This window comes from Rhamphochromis longiceps, linkage group LG3 (assembly GCF_057381845.1).
Source record: "Rhamphochromis longiceps isolate RC_006_pf linkage group LG3, R_longiceps_female_GT1.1, whole genome shotgun sequence".
Classification (NCBI taxonomy): domain Eukaryota; kingdom Metazoa; phylum Chordata; class Actinopteri; order Cichliformes; family Cichlidae; genus Rhamphochromis; species Rhamphochromis longiceps.
The window spans coordinates 29,322,795-29,343,662 of record NC_140559.1 but is presented as its reverse complement, the minus strand read 5'-3'; the positions used below and the strand labels follow the sequence as shown (position 1 = coordinate 29,343,662).

The 20,868-nt window shown below is 39.7% G+C and overlaps 1 protein-coding gene across 1 annotated transcript; it reads left to right on the top strand.

Annotated features, from left to right (window-relative positions):
• The first annotated feature begins 5,556 nt into the window (after positions 1-5,556).
• On the top strand, positions 5,557-20,451 carry LOC146673881 (NLR family CARD domain-containing protein 3-like). Its single transcript, XM_085392558.1, has 11 exons — positions 5,557-5,688; positions 5,768-5,869; positions 5,996-6,037; positions 8,733-8,811; positions 10,603-10,828; positions 10,990-12,793; positions 13,585-13,737; positions 14,888-15,061; positions 15,774-15,947; positions 17,185-17,231; positions 17,402-20,451. The coding sequence occupies exons 1-11, from the start codon at positions 5,600-5,602 to the stop codon at positions 17,944-17,946; spliced, it is 3,435 nt and encodes a 1,144-aa protein (XP_085248684.1). The 5' UTR covers positions 5,557-5,599; the 3' UTR covers positions 17,947-20,451.
• The last annotated feature ends 417 nt before the right edge of the window (positions 20,452-20,868 follow it).

Sequence of the window (20,868 nt, the reverse complement as noted above, 5' to 3'; positions counted from 1 at the left end):
AGTCTGCTGGTATATTGCGAGTCGCCAGCTGAGGAGATGATGCAATTTATTATTTTAGTTTGTTAAAGATTTCTCTTCCTATTCTGATGGAATTGGGCTTCAGTGTTTTTTTCCGGTATAGCTGCAGATCAAGGTGACAGCAAGTCAAAATGATGTTACCTGTGAGTGTCCAGCTGCAGACTGGGTTTGAATATTGTTATAAACAGATGTGGATCAGTTCATGTCTTTTATTCACTGTAAGATTTAACAAGGATTGAGAGAGGAGGACAAAGAGGAAGAGAGCCAAGAGAAACAGGTAAGAGTGGACGTGTGGAAAAATTCATCTCAAATGATAAAGCTGTAGATGCTGTTTTACCACATTCATTGATGATGATTTGACGTAACCGAGCAGTGTATTTTCCTGTTATCAATTATGCATCCCAACCTGCTCTTGTAATAATTATTATGAGATTATATTTCTGTCACTTTCCAGCAAATACAATTCTAGTTTAGTGAGCAGTTCAGTGAGAAAGACGGTTTTTCAAAACAGGAAGAACAAGGGATAAAACAGTGATGTTAGCGGAGCAAAGTGCGCCGACTTTGTTCAACATTACTTGGCAACAGGGAACGTGAGGCAAGTTGCACTGGTGCATTTGTGACAGCTTCACTTGAAATGCCTTCGCCGCATCATACATGCCATGTCCATGAACAGACAGATTTCCTTGCTGAGCTCAAAACCTCTGTTGAGAACTTTTCCCCAACTCAGCCAGCGGACGTCTGTATGATAAGGAATGTCGGCAAACTCTGAATCTATTTCCCACATAAAAGACTGAAATTGACAGTGATTTAAACTTTTAGCTCAGATAAAATGTACAGCCTGCGTCACGGTGATCATTACATGCTCCATTTTTAGGACTTTACCACACAGCGTCTCTTGGTGTGTGACGCAGTAATATGCTGTTAACTCACCGGTACAGTTCTCCTCCTGCATCTTTACTAGATCCTACATCCTGCACAACACCAGCGCTCCATCTGTTGTCCCAGGGGAGTTTCATGTCGGTTACACTTTGACATACGTTTTAAAAAATGTCTTTGCATTTGCAATGCAGACTACTTTGGGCCCAGAAGCAGAATTTGAAACGTCATCACTTAAAGACCGAATAGGCAGAATGCTACAGGTATAGCTCTAAAGAATGTAGCATCATGGACAGTGTAGTCTGTGCTGCATTGAGAATGGACTGCCATACCCGTTATGTGTCTGTGAGCAAGAGGAGGGAGAAAAAGGACGGTGGAAAAGTACGAGTTGTCATCGAGCAAAAATAAGAGCTGGAAGCATGTAAATATAATAATAACCACTGCAGCCAAGAAGAGTGCCTGACGAGCCCAGTTGTAAGTAAGCTATTAAGACTCGACTGTACACCGTGTTCGTGTTTTCCTCCGAAACAATAAGTTCCGTTGGAGCAGCCTTTCAACGCCTCTCTCTGTCTCTCGCAAGCAAAGTTGACCCACACAACAAAGTAAAGCTATTTTTTGGCTACGAGCTGACAGGGACCCCGCCGTATTAGTCAGAGGTCCCTTTACTATACGGGACCTTCAGTAACAGTAATAAATCACACAGCAATAGTACATTCGTGTAGTTGTAAAAAGCATGATAATATATTAAGTAATCCAGAGAAACATGCTGAACATTTGAAGCTTTTATATTCCAAGCAAAGTAAACAGTGTTTTAGAGACGATCTGTGATTAGTGTGTTCACACCTGCAGCTTCAACAAGGTTTCGTGTACTCACACGTCAGCATGCGAACTTTACTCTGACTAGATTTAGTCTGAGCAGTCAGACAACATATTTTTAAATGTTACAGCATCAACACACACAGAGCTTAGCCCCTCCCACCTGTCCTGCTTCAGGTGGAGTCCCACCTCCTTCCTGTAAGCAGCTCACCTGTGTGTCCCTGTTTAATGTCCAGGTGTGGAGCTTGTTGTTCGTGTCTCTGTGTGAAGAAACTGTAAGTTTTTTTTGTCTCCTCCTTTAACAGTTTGACTGTTTGTTTCTGCTCTGTGATGTTTGAACCAGATGTTCAGCTCTTACTTCAGGACAAACTTTGATCACTCTTTTTTTAAGACACTGGTTATCAGTAACTACACTGAAACATTTGTTACTGTGAACAACAGTTTAAATGGATCTGTATGAAACTTCACATCCATTAGACAAATTAGTTTGTTGCTGAGAAGTGGACGTTCAGGTTTTACTGAATTTGTACTGGTTTTATTGTTGAAACAAGATGAAATAAAGAAGCAGAATGTTTCAGTAAAAACATGAACAACAGAAGAAAATTCAAGAGGGATGTGACTTACATCATGCATGATGTGCAGAAAAGTATTTGGCAACTTTTCCATGTCTTTGTGTCGCTGTCGAGTTCACTTTGTACTTTCTCTTTTTGGATGAATCAGTGGATTTGAGTCTGAGTTTTCTTGTTTAGCATTTTAAGCTTTTAATCAATGATAGTTGGACAAGGTGTGGTCTCTTGCCTTTCTCTCCATTTTGACGTCCCACGTCTTCAGATTTTTTGTAAAATGCTTTTACATTTCTTCCTTTTGAACAGTTTTCAAAGGCTCACTTGATGTTATTTGAGTCAGTTGAGTCCTTTATGTAAAGGTTAAGATCTATGTTGCATTCAATCACAATAGGAAATGCAATCAGAAGCACAAATAAACAAAAAATAAAAACTAATCAGTACTGATTATTAGTCTTTACACTGCATTCAGAATTATTATGCAAATGGTATTTTTCTCTGATTTTCCTAAATAGTGATTCAAATGACAGTCAACATAATTTTCGAATAGAATAGCCTCCCAGAGCTGCTGTTTGGATGTGAACTGCCTCCCACCTGTTTTGCTTGCTTGAATGCTCCAAAGGTTCTCAATAGGATTGAGGTTAGGGGAGAATGGGGGCCACACCATGAGTTTCTCTCCTTTTGTGCCGATAGCAGCCAATGATGCAGAGGTATTCCTTGCAGCTTGAGATGGTGCATCGTTTTGCATGAAGATGATTTTGTTGCGGACAGCACTGTTTTTCTTTTTGTACCATTGAAGAAAGTGGTCAGTCATACTTTGCAGAGGTCATTTTCACACTTTCAGGGACCCTAAAGGGGCCGATCAGCACTTTTCCCGTGATTCCGGCCCAAAGCATGACTCCACCATCTCCCTGCTGACGACGCAGCCTTGTTGGGACATCATGGCCGTCCACCAACCATCCACCACTGCATCCACCACTGCATCCATCTGGACCATCCAGGGTTGCACGGCACTCATCAGTGAAGAGGACTGTTTGAAAATTAGTCTTCATGTAGTTCTGGGCCCACTGCAACCATTTCTGCTTGTGAGCATTGGTTAGGGGTGGCCGAATAGAAGGTTTATGCACAACTGCAAGTCTCTGGAGGATCCTACAGCTTGACGTTTGCGGGGCTGCAGAGGCACCTGCAACTTAAAATATGTGTTTGCTGCTTTTTAATGGCCTTTTAGCAGCTGCTCTCTTAATCTGATGTATTTGCCCGGCAGAAACCTTCATCATTGTGATTTGATTTCAGTGATCCAAAGATCACCACCACCACCACAGTGTGTATGCATGTGAGAATGTGTGTGTGTGTGTGTGTTTGTTTGAGTGAGTGTGTGAGAATGTGTGTCTCTTTGTGTGCGTGACTTCCAACTGTTTCTAACACCACAATTCCATCCTTGAGTTTAATTGAAAAACAACTTATTTAATCTTTATGAAACTTAAATAAACACAATTTGTATAATAATTTGGGATCCGGTGTATGTATAAAAAACTCAGCGAAATGTTCAGGTGTGAAGATCTGAACCACTTTAACAAGGACTCCTATTTGTTGATGAAAAACAGAAGCACGTATTTAAAAACAGAAAGAACAGAGAAGAATAAAGTTGTAATAACCAAGTTAATGTTCACACTCAGACCCACATGTAGCGTGACACACTCAGGCATGAGGAAGTGTACAGTTAAAAACATTCCTCTGCTAACAGCTGATAATTTTGGCGTCACAGAAACTAATGGAGCTGAACTGACCTGACTGTATTTATAGATCACTGTAATATTTCATAACTTTAAGGTTTTTAAAAAAAACATTTCTCTACGTTTGTAGCTCTGGATTTATTAAATTCTATAATTGTGATGTCTGCATGTGAATTATGTTCTATAACTAAAGGCTAAACTAATAATTTTGATGGTATCATTAAATCCTCCTGGACTATCTGTCTGTCAGCTCTCTGTTGGTGTAGCTGATGTGGAAATAGTTTTGTGATGGAAGATTTCTTTATTCTATGTAGTAATATGTATTTTACATTGGTAATAATAGTATCACTTTGTCACATAGTTATATGCATGTAGGATGTTATCTCAAGTGGGCCTTATGTTTATCACACCTTCACAGTGGGGTCATTGTATGTGGGTTACAGGCATATAGGCACCGCATAAGGGAGGTGCCGGTTGGTCGTAATTCTCCTTTGGGGGGAAGGGTTCGAGGATGAGCTGAACTGGGAGGTATAGAGCTACGTGATGTGCTGAGGAGTTTCCTTTGTCCATGAGTTTGGCCGGGTCATATGTAAGGCAGCGCCCATCTTTAGAGACCATTCTGGTTTGTGACCAGAGCCCTCTCTCCACATGCAGTGTGTATAATAAACTCTGCTTCAAAAAGACGCTTACCGGGTGTTTGCAGTTTATTTAAAATTTCCTCAACAGTTACCTTTTGTAGTTTGTGATCACAGTGATAAATGCGAGCAATGTAAAACAAATTGTAAAGAATTTGTTTGCTGTCGGTTCCAGATGTGTCCAAAATGTGATCACAGAGGTTCTCTGATGAGTTAGGAATGAGACTGTGTTGGCAGATCATCTCTAATCTTCTGTGCAATAAAAAATGATTTAACATCATCGTAGCCCAGATAGCTGACTCATCTGTTAAAGCTGTTCTTGTGTTTTTGGGTTCTTGATAAACAGCTTCCTTTCTGTTTTCAGTCATTCTATATCTATTATAGTGCTGGACCGAATCATTGAGTAATTTGATTACTGTGTGCCCATGTGTTAAATGATGTAAACGTGAGCATTTCACACACATTTGCAAGTAAAACAGAGCTACAATAAAAGTGTATTTAGGAGCAACCAATTAAAAAGTCTGACCACATTAAGGCTACACTATGGGGCGCCGTTTGTAAAGGGAAACGTGCTGAAATTAACATCAACATCTTTCCACATTTAGCTCAAAACCTTACAAAAACATGTTTTTTCGAGTCATTTTTTACAACATTTAGTAAAATATTTGTAACTTTTTATGTTACATTTATATTTATGTTACTTACCACTGTACAGTGCATCACTTCAGTAGTTTAGAGGACCAAGGCACGGCAAGACCAACATCAGGAACATCAGCAACTAAAAGAAATGTTACATCTCTTGTGTTTTGTGAAAATGAGAAAAGACAAGAAAAAACAAGTCACGCTAAACTTATACAATAGCATTAATAGTATTTCAGTTGATGTGCACATGAATGATTGGTGTTTCCTCTGCAGGTGAAGGTAGAAAGTGTGTGTGAGCTGATGTGAATTCGGCAGCATGGATCAGTGTGAGGACAGAGAGGAGGGAGTCCCTCCCTCTAAAACCACTCTGTGTGGGGAACATGACAGCCAGACCAAAGCTCAGAGGTGAGATGACCATCTCTAACTGTCCATGACTCTTCTCCATGTCACAGCTCAGCACTCACTGCTTCATCATTATTCACAGGAACCAGCCTGAACCTCCACCCAGCTGTGTGTCCTTAAAGACTGACGACTCTAATGAACGTTTCATTAATTTTAAAGTCCAGCAGGCATCTGCTGCAGAGAGGTGAGCTGTTAGTAACATGAAGTCTTTGAGAGATGATTTAACTGCTTGATGTTGTTGGATATATGTTGTTGGCAAACAAGACTTTTATCTGAAATGACTTTTTTTTTTCTTTTTTAATCTCATCAGGACTGGATTTTATATTCCTGACGGAAACTTGGCTTCGACCCAGTGAGTTTTCTTCCTTCTCGGAACTTCCCGGATCACTGGTAGAGATGGAGGGCTAGCTTTGGTGTTTAAAAACAAATTTCGCTGTCGGCAACTGCCACCTTTTTTCTACCCCAGCTTTGAGGTGCAGTTTTTGGAACTGAACTCCACTCCCTCAGTCCTCTGAGCTGTGGTGTATCGTCCACCAAAATGCATTAAGGATTTTAATCTTGATGTTGCAGACTTACTAGGGAATCTTATGCTAGGATATGACCGTGTTTTAATTGTTGTTGAGTTTAACATCCATGTACGCTGTGAGACTAGACCACTAGTAAAGGGCTTCCTTCCCCTTATGGACACTTTAATCTTACTCAGTGGGTGTGATCCAACTCACGAAATGCCACACACTTGTTCAGGTGCTGTCAAACAGCCTGGATGTTTGTATTACAGAAATCAAGGACTGTGGGATATCAGATCATTTCCCAGTGATGTTTAATATCGCAGTGTGTAATGTGGAGTTGAACAGTGAGGGACCTGTGCGTCAGTTATGCATGATAAAGTCATTGACCGCTGCTCACTATTCTCTGCTTTTACTAACTGTATGATGTATGATGCCAACTGTAAATATCAACACTTCGCTGAGTTCTTTTGGTTCCTCAGAGGCATCCGATGGAAGACAAAACACTGCTCAGTAGACCATTTAACCCTTTATTTCTCTTTCACATTACTTCTAGAATGGAGATGCGTCCTGCATGACACGTTGCCACGGATCTCAAAATGGTGCTGTGCCCCTAACAGTTTTATTCCAGACGCTCTCTCATTCTAGTCTAAACAACAGTGTCTCAGTAACCTTCCACTAGAGATGGTCCCCTCTTATCTACATTTTCCCACGCAAGTGTGAGCAAGAGTCTGCAGCTTTCTACTCTTGCAGCACACATGGTTTCATGCCTTTATTTTTCAGGGCTGTGTCCACTTAATACTGTACTTTATAACTTTATAACACTTATTATTAATAAAAAGCATAGTATTTTTGAGGCACTGCAAATTATTTAATCCCAACACAACTTTAGTTTGGAACTAGTGGTTGAAGAGCTAGCTAACTTTTTTTATTCAACATGTTCTGGCATGTTTGATTTTCTGTTGTTCTAGTCCAGCTGAACATAACATTCTTTTATCGAGACTTCAACACATTGTTGGTGAAGAGAAAATCTCCGTCCCGGTTTCCCTCCAAGGCGTGAGCACCGATAAGCAGAGTTTTGTCCTTTCCTTATAAGATTCCTAATTATTCAAAGTAACACTCAGGTATGCCGCTCAGCTGGGTTAGTTACGACGTCGGGAGCAGCTTGGGAGAACAAGGAAACACAGACTGCTTCAGGTTGCCTTCCCAAATCGACTCAAAGGTTTATTTAGTACATAACAGCTTATATAGAGGAAAAAAAGGTTCGTGTGTCAGCAGGTTCTCAGTTCAAACCGGTACAGACCAAATAAGGAAACGTCTTCCTTCCTTGTGAGCAAAGAAGTATCCTTTGTGTAGTTTATCAGTTCAGCTACAATTTATGATCATCCCAGCAAAATACACTCCTAGACATAGAATACAGAGTTCTTTCATTAGTGAATTCTGAAACGAACCACCTGGCCTTTAACAAGCTCTTTTCTAAATCATAAGGAAGGGAGGATGGGAGTAAGGAAGTGGTCTCGTCTCTGTGGTATTTTCGACCTTGGGGTACCAGCCTGTGAGTCTTACACATCAATACATGGGTCAGAGAGAAAGAGAAAAACAACTAGTAAATGGGCCTTATTGAGTAACAGTTTTTCCTGTATAATATCACAATAAAACAATATCCTGTAAATGCTACCATGGTATCAAAATATCACAACAGTTGGTCTTAAAGGAGCCGTATTAAACAGGGTTTAAATTATAACTATCAGAGAGGTCCTTTTCTGTTGCTACTGAAGAATACTCCTCTTCCTCCGCCCCTATTTGTTGCGGTGTGCCACATGGGTCTGTTTTGGGCCCAACTCCCTTCTCCTTATACATCCTGCCTTTGGGATCTATTTTCAAGAAATACAACATTGCCTTTCACTGTTATATTGATGACATCCAAATTTACTTCCCCTTGATACTGGATGTCTCTGTCCCACTGCCACCTTTCCTTAACTGTCTACATGATGTTAAAGACTGAATTTTCTCACCCTAAACGAAAATAAGACCGAAGTTATTGTTTTATGAAGTCATGCCCCTTTGGATAAGTTAATGGATACTCTTGGGCCTCTTGCTTGTTATCACTCCCACACTGTAAGAAATCTCTGAGTGTTTTTAGATAGCTCTTTTAAATTAGAGAAGCAAGCGTCCACAGTTGTGAAAAACAGTTTTTTTTGTCAGTTACATGAAATTGCCAAAGCGAAGCCTTATCTTCCTCCTAAAAATCTAAAAGAAAATTATTCATGCCTTCATCACCTCTAGACTGGACTGCTGCAATTCTCTCTGTTTAGGTATTCAACACTCCATCGCTTGCATTTAGTTCAAAATACTCATGCTGTATGTCTTCTAACAGGTTTAAGAATGTATGAAAGGTTTTCTCTGAAAAGGAGAAAAACGAACTAATCTGATTGTGAGAGCATGCTGCTCATAAACCCGTATTTAGCATTAATGGTGCAATCAAAGATGTGGTGGATCGGCATCCTGTACTTGGACTAATTCTTCATGATTTTTCCACAGAGTGGGCCAGAACAGCTCAGAGTTTCCCTGTGGTCAGTCTGCCCAGCAGCATGAAACACAACTGGACTCCATATTTATGGTCTGCACATGTTCAACAACTACTTTACTACTAAACAAAACATCTACATAATAATAATAATAATACTTATTATTATTATTATTATTGTTGTTGTTGTTATTATTATTATTATTATTATTATTATTATTATTATTATTATTATTATTGATGCAAATACAATGAATGAAAGTATAATGTATTGTCGAGAATGACACCCAGACTCTTAAAACGTGAGGAGGGGGAGACAGAGGAACAGTCACTGACTAAGGAAAAATTGTTTTGGATCGTGTTGATTTTATACTAATGAGGAGAACCTTAGTTTTGTCGCTATTTATTTTGAATAAATCTGAAGACAACCAGGATTTTGTTTTCGATATATAGTCAGTGAGTGAGGAGGGAGGCAAGGTAGATTTGTTGTTAAGCCGGATGTCATTTGTGTGTCAGTGGAAATTGTTGTTGTATTTATGAAAGATAGTACATGGAGAAGAAATGAATGATAAAATACCTCCAGTACTCCAGCTTCCTCCCACCGTCCAAAGACATGCAGATTGTCATTATGCAAATGTACTATTTATAAGATTGGGGAAACCTGCAGTCAGCTGAGACTGAAGAAGTCACTTGGATGAGTGACGAAATGTTTCTCCCACAAAACGCTACGTCCAGATGAACAGAATCAACTTTTGGAGACTGGATGATGTTGTTAAGCAATGAAAAGAGTGACCTGGTGTTACCTTCATTAGAAGAGATAATATGACAATAGTAACTGGGCAAGTTTGAGCGATGCTGTCCTTATAATGTCGTTTATGATTTTTATACAAGTCCAGTTCTTTTGTAGAGCCTCTAAAGTTTGTGACAGTAATAGTCAAAGTTCAGGTGTAAACTCAGGGGGTAGAGAAAGAGGAGAAAACAGATCTTTTCTTTTTTCATGGAGTTCAGTGTTGTAGAGTGAAATCAGTTCTTCAATGGTGAATAAACTCTGAATGTCTATGAAAGAGTCAATGCTACTGGAGAGAGAATTATTAATAGAGAATTGTTAATAAAGAGAGTTTCATAGGTAAGCGGGGTTACACCAGAGCAGCAAATCAGGTTTCAAATGTTTCCTTTAGACTGAGTAGCAACACCAATATGCTGCTGAAATCCAAACTCTCAAGGTAAGATACAAAATCTCTGATGAGAGAGTTATTAATACTGTGATAGATGTGAGGCAGGCAGCAAAATCATTTGGGAACTGATTGTTGAGTTTAGGGAAATGGTAGACAGTTGAAATAATGCTAGGAGTAGGAACAGACATTTAACACACAGTAGATTCAAAAGAACTGACACAGGAGCAGAGACTAGTATGACTTTTCACCTCTCATGATAGATGAGCCAGTACTAGTCCCCGGCCAGTACTACAGGATTGAAAGATGTTAACAAACCCAGGAGGAGTGGATTAATTCAACTGAGGCAAGTCATTGGGCATTGCTAAGTCTCAGTTGACCAGAGAAAGTCTAGCTTACAGTTGGTAAAGAGATCATAGAAGATATGTCCCTTGCTCTTAAGTGAGTGGGTGTTAGGTAGATGGAAGTTGAGAGTGATGGTATCATATTTAGCAGCAAAAAAAAAGAGGTGCATCATCCTACTGAGAACAGCTGAACAGTCAATTAAGACGTGACACAAATGTATAAAGTTACCAATGAGAAAGTCCAGTCATCTGTTCACAGTCATCTCCATGCTGCTCTTTGTTCGACCAGTGGATTGTCCAACATGGATCTGATGTTTGGCTGCATGATTTCAGTCTGACTGGGTCATTCATAAAGTATTCTGTTCCAGCTGCTGGAGGACAATATCATCCTTTTTGTAAAGAATGAGCTGAAGAAGATCCAGAAGGTTCTGAGTCCAGATTACCCAGAATGCGTAGAGAATAAGATTGTGAATGAGGAGGTTTTGAAGGGTGAGGATGATGAGCAGCAGAGCAGCAGAGAAGCATTTGTGAAGATCACATTGCACTTCCTAAGGAAACTGAAGCAGGAGGAGCTGGCTGACCGTCTGCAGAGCAGTAAGACAATTTCTCTAGATATTTAAGCTGCTGGATGAATGGAACATTTAGTAATGTCTCATTAATGTTAACAAAAACATTACACATGCATATTTTAGGGGGCACAAATCGTCATATGCATTTCATTTCATTGTTTTCTGGTTTTTTTTTATTGTTTTCAGAACATGTTGCAGCAATTTGTAAGTGTAAACTTAAAACGAAGTTGAAGAAGAAGTTCCAGTGTGTGTTTGAGGGGATCGCTAAAGAAGGAAACCCAACCCTTCTGAATCAGATCTACACAGAGCTCTACATCACAGAGGGAGGAACTGCAGAGGTCAATGATGAACATGAGGTCAGAAAGACTGAAACAGCATCCTGGAAACCAGATAGACCAGAAACAACAATCAGACAAGAAGACATCTTTAAAGCCCAACCTGGAAGAGATGAACCAATCAGAACAGTGCTGACAAAGGGAGTGGCTGGCATTGGGAAAACAGTCTTAACAAAGAAATACACCCTCGACTGGGCTGAAGACAAAGCCGACCAGGACATCCAGTTCATATTTCCATTCCCTTTCAGGGAAATGAATATACTAAAAGAGAAAAAGTTCAGCCTGGTGGAACTTGTTCATCACTTCTTTACTGAAACCAAAGAAGCAGGAATCTGCAGCTTTGAAGACTTCCAGGTTGTGTTCATTTTTGATGGTCTAGATGAGTGTCAACTTCCTCTGGACTTCCACAAAACTGAAATCCTAACTGACCCTAGAAAGTCCACCTCAGTGGATGTGCTACTGACCAACCTCATCAGGGGGAAACTGCTTCCCTCTGCTCACCTCTGGATAACCACACGGCCTGCAGCAGCCAGTCAGATCCCTCCTGACTGTGTTGACATGGTGACAGAGGTCAGAGGGTTCACTGACCCACAGAAGGAGGAGTACTTCATGAAGAGATTCAGAGATAAGGAGCAGGCCAGCAGGATCATCTCCCACATCAAGACTTCACGAAGCCTCCACATCATGTGCCACATCCCAGTCTTCTGCTGGATCACAGCTACAGTTCTGGAGGATGTGCTGAAAACCAGAGAGGGAGGACAGCTACCCAAGACCCTGACTGAGATGTACATCCACTTCCTGGTGGTTCAGGCCAAAGTGACGAAGGTCAAGTATGATGGAGGAGCTGAGACAGATCCACACTGGAGTCCAGAGAGCAGGAAGATGATTAAGTCTCTGGGAAAACTGTCTTTTGATCAGCTGCAGAAAGGAAACCTGATCTTCTATGAATCAGACCTGACAGAGTGTGACATCGATATCAGAGCAGCCTCAGTGTACTCAGGAGTGTTCACACAGATCTTTAAAGAGAAGAGAGGACTGTACCAGGACAAGGTGTTCTGCTTCATCCATCTGAGTGTTCAGGAGTTTCTGGCTGCTCTTCATGTCCATCTGACCTTCATCAACTCTGGAGTCAATCTGCTGGAAAAACAACAACCAACCTCCCAGAAGTCTTTCTTTTTTAAAAAGAAAAGTAGTATAAAGTATCTCCACCAGAGTGCTGTGAACAAGGCCTTACAGAGCCCAAATGGACACCTGGACTTGTTCCTCCGTTTCCTTCTGGGTCTTTCATTGCAGACCAATCAGGCTCTCCTACGAGGTCTGCTGACACAGACAGGAAGTATCTCACAGACCAGTCACGAAACAGTCGAGTACATCAAGAAGAAGCTCAGTGAGAATCTGTCTGCAGAGAAAAGCATCAATCTGTTCCACTGTCTGAATGAACTGAACGATTATTCGCTAGTGAAGGAGATCCAACAGTTCCTGAGTTCAGGAAGTCTCTCCACAGATAAACTGTCTCCTGCTCAGTGGTCAGCTATGGTCTTCATCTTACTGTCATCAGAAAAAGATCTGGATGTGTTTGACCTGAAGAAATACTCTGTTTCAGAGGAGGCTTTTCTGAGGCTGCTGCCAGTGGTCAAAACTTCCAACAAAGCTCTGTAAGTGAATATATACTCATCACTATATTTAAAAATGGTTGATTTCACAAATGATTGAAAATAGAACAGTCATATATTAAATGATTTCCTGTTTGCTTCCCTCATAGATCAGGTCAACCGATATCTCTAAATTACTTTTTTAAAATTGAAAGAAACTCCTAGGTTTTTTTGTAGTTCTGTGATTTTGTAATAATCCAAAGTTTTCAAGACTGTATGCATTTCTGTTAATGTATAATGTAAAATTACGTTTTATTCTGACACAGTATTGTTAGATTATATCTTAACATTGAGATAGCACAAATTTTTACGACAACCCACATTTAGCACCCCCCCCCCCAAAACCCCCCCCCCCCCCAAAAACAAAACAAAAGAAAGATGAACATGGGACCCTTTTCTGAATTACAATTAATCCAATTTCTGCCCCACCGTCCTACCTAAAAATATAAACAACATTTCCAAAATGTACAGAAGCCAGTTACAATGCAAGTGGATGATTTATTTTGTTTTTTTGTTGGTTTGTTTAAATTGTGTGTGTTTGTGTGTGTGTAAGAGAGAGAGAGAGATTTTTACTTTTTGAACATAGACATAAGATAATTGTTGTTGAGTCCTTAGCGGTCAGGGAGCATTGAACTGTTTGATGCCTCAAAGAAGAAAAGAAATTAAGAAAAAATTACAAAAATAATTTTGACATTGTTGATCAAGACTGCTTAAAAAATTGCTAAATCTAATAATACTTCAGTGTACTGTCATTGCACTACAACAGTGTTTTCAGTTTATCTTTTATTTTTCAGACTGAGTGGCTGTAACCTCTCAAAGAAAAGCTGTGAAGCTCTTTCCTCAATTCTCAACTCCCAGTCCTCTAGTCTGAAAGAGTTGGACCTAAGTAACAACGACCTGCAGGATTCAAGAGTGAAGTTTCCATACTCTAAACTGACAACTCTCCGGTCAGATCAATATATATTCTGTTTTCTTATCAGTTAACCCTCCTATTCTCCTCAAATATTACTATCACGTTTTACCATGGGGGTTATTTACCTCTACAAAATGGTTTACATACAATTGTTGACCAATTGTTTGCGTCAGGCACTTTGTTTATTTATTGAATACATTAGTATTCTCTTGATAATAAAATTCTAGTGCCACCATCAAGCCATGAAGTCAAACTTTTAATTTAGAATAAATGTATCTTGAAAAGTTTGAATTGAGAACTTTTCAAAATTACTGCCAACATTAATAACCACAAGTAGATGAACCCTGTTGGTCTTTGGTGATGACATGACCTTTTCTCTAGCACCACCATCAGGTCAAATGTTTAATTCTAGATCTGTTTCTTTCTCGTGGTGTTTACATCCATGCCCTTTAGAATGAATCTTGTTAATTTTTGCTCTAGCACCATGACATCACTTTCAATCACCCTTCCTCTTTTCTTATACAGGCCTGGGACTGGCAATGGTAGAGTTGAAGGTTTTTTTTTATTAATTTGTTATGTTTTGTTTGTTTTTGCTGTTTGTTTGGAGGGGGTGGTACATATTTCATGTGAAATTCAACCAGAAAACAGAAAATAATACGAACATAGTCAGAACATGGAACAGTTCTTGTCCAACAGCCAAATTTTTTCTCTGCACTACTGTACACAGGATGTGAAGAGAGTGTGTGCATGCTCCTTGCAGACATATTTCTTGCATTGTGCCCAGGTCATGCTAGTCTTAGAATCATTCCTGGTGGGACAGCCCTGGCACCTGCCATGTTTCCTGCCCGTGGTTTGTAGTATTCAAAAGTAGAATGGGAGGGAGAGCCTTCAGTTTTGAATCCCCTCTTCTATGGAACCAGCTTCTATTTTGGATTTGGGAGACAGACACTATCTCTACTTTTGAAATTAGGCTTCAAACTTTCCTTTTTGCTAAATCATATAGTTAGGGCTAGATCAGGTGACCCTGAATTTTTTATCTTGTCTTTCTTATCTCAGGGGGGTCATATGATTGTTGGGTTTTTCTCTGTATGTATTATTGTAGGGTCTACCTTACAACATAAAGCACCTTGAGGTGACTGTGACTTATATCAGTGTTCTTTGTGTTCTTGTGTATAAATCTGCAGACTGAGTCACTGTAACCTTGCAGAGACAGCCTGTGAAGCTCTGTCCTCAGTTCTTAGCATGCGGTTCTCTAGTTTGAGAGAGCTGGACCTGAGTAACAACAACGTGAAGGATTTGGGATTGAAGCTTCTGTCTGATGGTCTGGAGAGTCCATACTGCAAACTTGAAACTCTCAGGTCAGATCAAGATGTGCTCTGCTCTTTTTTTTCTTTTGCATTTTGTTTGTATAACTTAATAAAAATAACAAGATTTTTTGCCCTAGTTTTATAATCGTGAAAATTTTAATTTAGTTTTATTTACACAGTCCCAAACAATATTTAATCCTTAAATGATCCTGGATGCATTTTGTTCCATTTAATGTTTTTTTGTTTGTTTAATTTATTATGCTATTTTACCTGTGCTCAGTGAATATAGCTCACATTTCCTTCCACTGCCCAACTCGGTTGACATTGGTAGTGCCCCATATACGTTATGGACTATGTGAGGAGAGCCCTGCTTTTCCCGCCTGAGTTACCTGAATCTTTTTACTGAAGCATTTACTGAACCTTATCAGTCAGTCTTATCTAATCTGACACAGGACTCATGGGCTGTTTGTCCTCACTCGCACCAACATCACCTACATGTTAAAGCAGATGGTTAAACCTCCCTGAGCAAGATTTTGTTGGCGGTCTCTTCCTAGTTGTAAAACGTTTTTCCTCCTTCCTGTGACCAATTGCTGCTGACAGGGGACCATCTGAGAGTTGTGGTTCTTTCTCTTATATTGTAGTGTTATCTCTGCTATAAAAAGTTAAGACATTTTTATAAATGTAGGTAAATTAAATTGAGGGGATGGAGCTCACTTTCTCTGGGAAGAAAATAAAACACTTCTTTTTTGGTATGTACCTGCAGTCTGTCAGGCTGTTTGATCACAGTGGACGGATGTGCTTCTCTGGAATCTGCCCTGAGTTCTTCCCACTCCCACTTGAGAAAGTTGGACCTGAGCTACAATCATCCAGGAGACTTGGGAATGAAGCTGTTGGTGCCTGAACAGAAGAATCCATCCTGGAAACTGGAAACTCTCAGGTATGGAGAAAAGGTCTGGTACTGGAGGAAGACATTAAAACCATTGTTTTTCTTGTGGCATTACTGTAAAGTGTAGAAGTAAATTTAAATCTAATTTGATATACAAAGAGGTGTTTACAAAGGTTATAAAGCTAGTTATGTAGCTATTTGGTGGTTACGTGTTTTGATATTTACATGTTTACATGTTTGAATGTTTAGACATACATGTTCAAACCAGTAATAAGTATGTGTTATATCTACCTGGTTGTTTTCCCTGTTTTGATCTGAGTATAAGATTTCCTGGCTTCTGAGAGGCCAGTGAAGTATTCATGAGGGCGGCACACAGGAAGTGTGGGTTGTTGTTGCGGTGTGCTGAGAGTAAAGTGGCTGCTAAAAAGTTATCCGTCTCCATCTTGCTGTTCCTAATTATTCAGAGAGATTCCAAACCATCTAGTGAACCCTCACGTTACATTACCAATAAGTTTGATGTGTCACATGACCCTCTTCCTATTGAAAAAACAAAAGTTGCATCCAAGATGGCCGACTTCTAAATGGCCACCATGGTCACCACCCACTTGAGAAGTTTGCCCCCTCACAGATAATAATGTACCACAAACAGGACTTTAATATCACCAACCATTCCCATGTTAATACGGTGTATCCATATAAATGGCCCACCCTGTACAATTCACGACTACGTTAAGTCATTCACTAGTGTCTTTGCAGTTGTTTTGGGATCTTTGGACATATCTATAACTATATGTCTTCCCACAGTCTTTACATTTTTCACTTTGTTCCCCTGCCTGGCTTGTTCCATATAATAATAATAATAATAATAATAATAATACTAATAATAATAATAATGGATTAGATTTATATAGCACTTTTCAAGGCACCCAAAGCGCTTTACAATGCCACTATTCATTCACTCACTGGTGGAGGCTCTCTTTAAATATGCCCCGTATGCTCTCTTTAAATTTCTTAATACTTATGCTTGGGACTTGGAAACACTGGTGATTGTGTATATGGACCTTCTGCTTGGTGAGAATCAACAACTCTCTTTGTTTTGTTTTGTTTTGTTTTGTTTGGGGGAGGGGAGTGGCATTTGAAAGATACTGGTTCACAGATAGCCACATATTTCTGAAAATGTTGGACTGTTCCTTTATCACTGTCTAGCAGTATCAGTGTATGATGATGTAATGTCCTCGTGTGCATGCTGAAAGAGACTGTGCTGGTCTGATCCCCCTCCTCCTTTCAGGGTGGAGCCTGCTGGTGTCCGATGGTTGAGACCAGGTCTGAGGAAGTGTAAGTGCATTTTTAATGTGATTCATGAAAACAAAGCAGCACACATTCAACCATCTTCAAACTGTCACATCACTCATTCACCTCTCTGATGTCAGAAGTCATCATAGTGTCAATCAATCAACAGATGATAACAATAACTGCAACTGGATTGTGTTTGTTCTCTCCATCAGATTCCTGTCAACTCACAATAGATACAAACACAGTACACACAAACCTCAAACTGTCTGACAACAAAAGAAAGGTGACACATGTGGAGGAGGTTCATTTATATCCTGATCATCCAGACAGATTTGATGTTCATCCTCAGCTGCTGTGTAGAAATGGCCTGACTGGCCGCTGTTACTGGGAGGTTGAGTGGAAAGGAGATGTTGACATATCAGTGACTTATAGAAAAATCCGAAGGAAAAGTGGCAGTGATAACTGTTCATTTGGGTGGAATGATCAATCCTGGAGTCTCAGCTGCTCCGATGATGGTTACTCTGTCTGTCACAATAACAGAGAAACATCCATATCATCCTCCTCCTTCTCCTCCTCCTCAGTCTCTAACAGAGTAGCAGTGTATGTGGACTGTCCTGCTGGCACTCTGTCCTTCTACAGAGTCTCCTCAGACACCCTGATCCACCTCCATACCTTCAACACCACATTCACAGAACCTCTTTGTCCTGGATTTAGAGTGTGGTTTCCTGGTTCCTCAGTGTTTGTTTGCAGAGAATAATCTAAAGAGTGTACTCGTGCCTCTTTAGAGAAACACTTTGACTGTTGAACAGATAGTCTGTACATGTCTGTCTGTTTCACTCAGAAACACGTTTTCAGATTCATGGATAAAGATGGAAGCTTTGATTATTCCAGGATCCACATGTTTTTCTGTTGTTTTTCTTTTTCCACTCAAAGCTTCACACTGAATATCAGTATGTTGTGTTTCTCTGAAGCTCAGTTCACAACCAGCTCCTCTGCATTTTCAACAAACATGAACTCATTAAAAATAATCTGCTGTGATATCAAAAATGAATTCAGTTTAAGGTAGAATGTTATTTTATATTTCTTAGATATTAAATATGAAATGGTAACTCACGTGAGCCACCTTAAAATCACTATAGTCTGTGATAGGAACTGATGTCATTAGCAAACAGGATGTTAGCCAGTGAATTTGAGGAGACGGGCTGTGCTCAGCTAGTTAAATCCAGCAACATCCACTTACATCTTATGCCTTTTGTGGCTGCCGTCATCAGCGGTTATGCAGTTTTAAGGTAATTTCATGGTTTTAAGTTATAATAAATACATTAAGAATACTTTATTTTTAATAAATCAGATTGTAATGTACAGTGGTCCTTCGTTTATTGTGGGTGTTATGTTCTAAAAATAATCCGCAATAGTTGAAGTCTGCAAAGTAGCCAACTTTATTTTTTACAATTATTATAGATGTTTTAAGGCTGTAAAACCCGTCACTACACACTTTATTCACTTTTCTCACACAGGCATGAACATTTTCACTTTTCTCTCTTGTTTAGACACTCTCAAAGTTCAAACCTTTGTAGAAAAATAAGTCCAGTATTATAAAATAAAACCAAAAATAAAACCCTCTTTTCTGGTCCAGAACATGGGAATAGAGCACCTGCGAGAGAATTCAACATCAATTAATCATTAATAAATCATTGAATCAGAAGTTCAAGATTTTGTGCGATAGCTATCTTCCTCTGCCTTTTGGGTGCTACCGCAGGTGCCTTTGATGGTGCAAAACATGTTGGGGAGAAAAGTAGAAATTTAGACTTACACTGCAAGCTATCAATGTAGTGATTCTGTACTGTACAGGAGAGACAGGAGGAGATTGACAATGGTCTACAGCTGATCAGGACACAGAACACAATGCGTTGTAAAAAACAAACAAACATTTTACGCTAGGTGACAAATCGTCAACATATTATGTTTTCGGGCACCCAACACGTTCCTACATGATGACATTGGAAACTGAGGACATATGAGAACCGTTTGGAGTCAATCTACACATGCGTCAGGATGTTACGCCTCAGGAGTGAGAATGGGCTCAAAATTGCACACAAAAAAATCCGCAAAACAGCAAGGCTGCAGAAGTTGAACCACGTTATAGCAAGGGACCACTGTATACATTGTTGGGTTTATATTTAAAGGATGTTTCCAGGGTGAAACCAATGTTCAGTCTGTTGTTTGGGGTTGACAATATTTTCAGTTACACGCCACTCTCGGTATATTTTAGGAGGATATGCTGACTTGTAATAAAAAGTAGTTAATATATTTTCATCGTTTTATCTGTACATGGTGAATATATAAAAGTGATTATGCCTTGTACTCTATGGTGCAGTTTCACCTTCCCCTGTGTCATTAAACCTGTGAACAGATGGAATTGTGTCATCAGAGTCTTAATGTAAGGAAGGAGTTTAGCTGACTGCCAAATCATAGCAGAGCCAGTAGAGAATCCAAATGTTTGATTTCTCTTTCTTGTGATTTTTTTTTTTTTTTTACCAACCTCTCCAAGTATGCTCATTGGTTCTGAAATAGGAAAAGACAGAAGCTCTTAAAATGAGAGCAAATGCAGATTTGCATGGTTTTTTCTTTTATTTTCTCTCTAACCCCTTAAAACAGAATGCCTTATTAAGTCATGGAGCATCTACACTAAAATCTCCTAGAACTGTTCATTGATGGTGATTTGTGGCCCTCTGCGGATGAGAAGATGAACTGCATGATGTCAGTTTAAAGGCAAGTCTACCACACATCTGTTTGACCGTCACCAGTTAATCTGTGACACGAGTTAATCTGCCGGCATTGTGGCTCGTCTGGAAAAGCAGGTGTATCGATAGACATGATAGGTTTATATAAACATGCGGTTTTAAGCTCTAATGTCTCAAATGAAAGCTAGTTCAGATAATGTTTCAAAAGACCTACCCAGTGTTACAAAGTGGACTGGCTTCCACAGTGAATACTGCTGTGTGCAGACAGGGGACAGGTGTGCAGCTCACACCAGAATACAGTTTGTGGGGTTCATCTTGACTTGTGCAGGCATGTTTGTTTGTTTGTTTGTTTGTTTGTTTGTTTAAAAATATTTATGCACCATCTTTCTCTCCAGCAGGTGGCAGTGACATCTTCTTTATAAATGTAATACTTCAGTTGAGGCTTTTAAAGCTGATTGACAACTTATTGTATATATAAAAAAAGATGACACCTTTCCCCCCTGCAGATATAGATCTCACGTGGCACTCATCTGTACTACTTTCAGCCATTTTAGTCTTTTTTTTTGTTTCTAGAAAATATTCAGGGATTTTAAGAGACAAGGACAAAGAAAGAAAAACGATATAAATAAAAACATCAATTAGAAAGAAGCTCCAGCCTTTGATTTTTTTTTAAAGTGAGAGGGGTAACAGACTTCAGAGGTGACCATGACATTGTCATGGGAACTGTCTTTTTTCCCCACCACATTTGCACAGGTTACTCAGAGACAGCCACCTGCTGGTTGTTGGAATTTGCCCCAGGATTCTGCAAACAGTGTAATAGTAAAACAATAAAGGAGGGGTCATATATGGTGCATATAAGGATCCGAGCCCAGAGCGTACCTTGAGAGATGGTTTTTGGCACAAACCTGAGATTTGTAATAGGGTGGTGGGAAAGT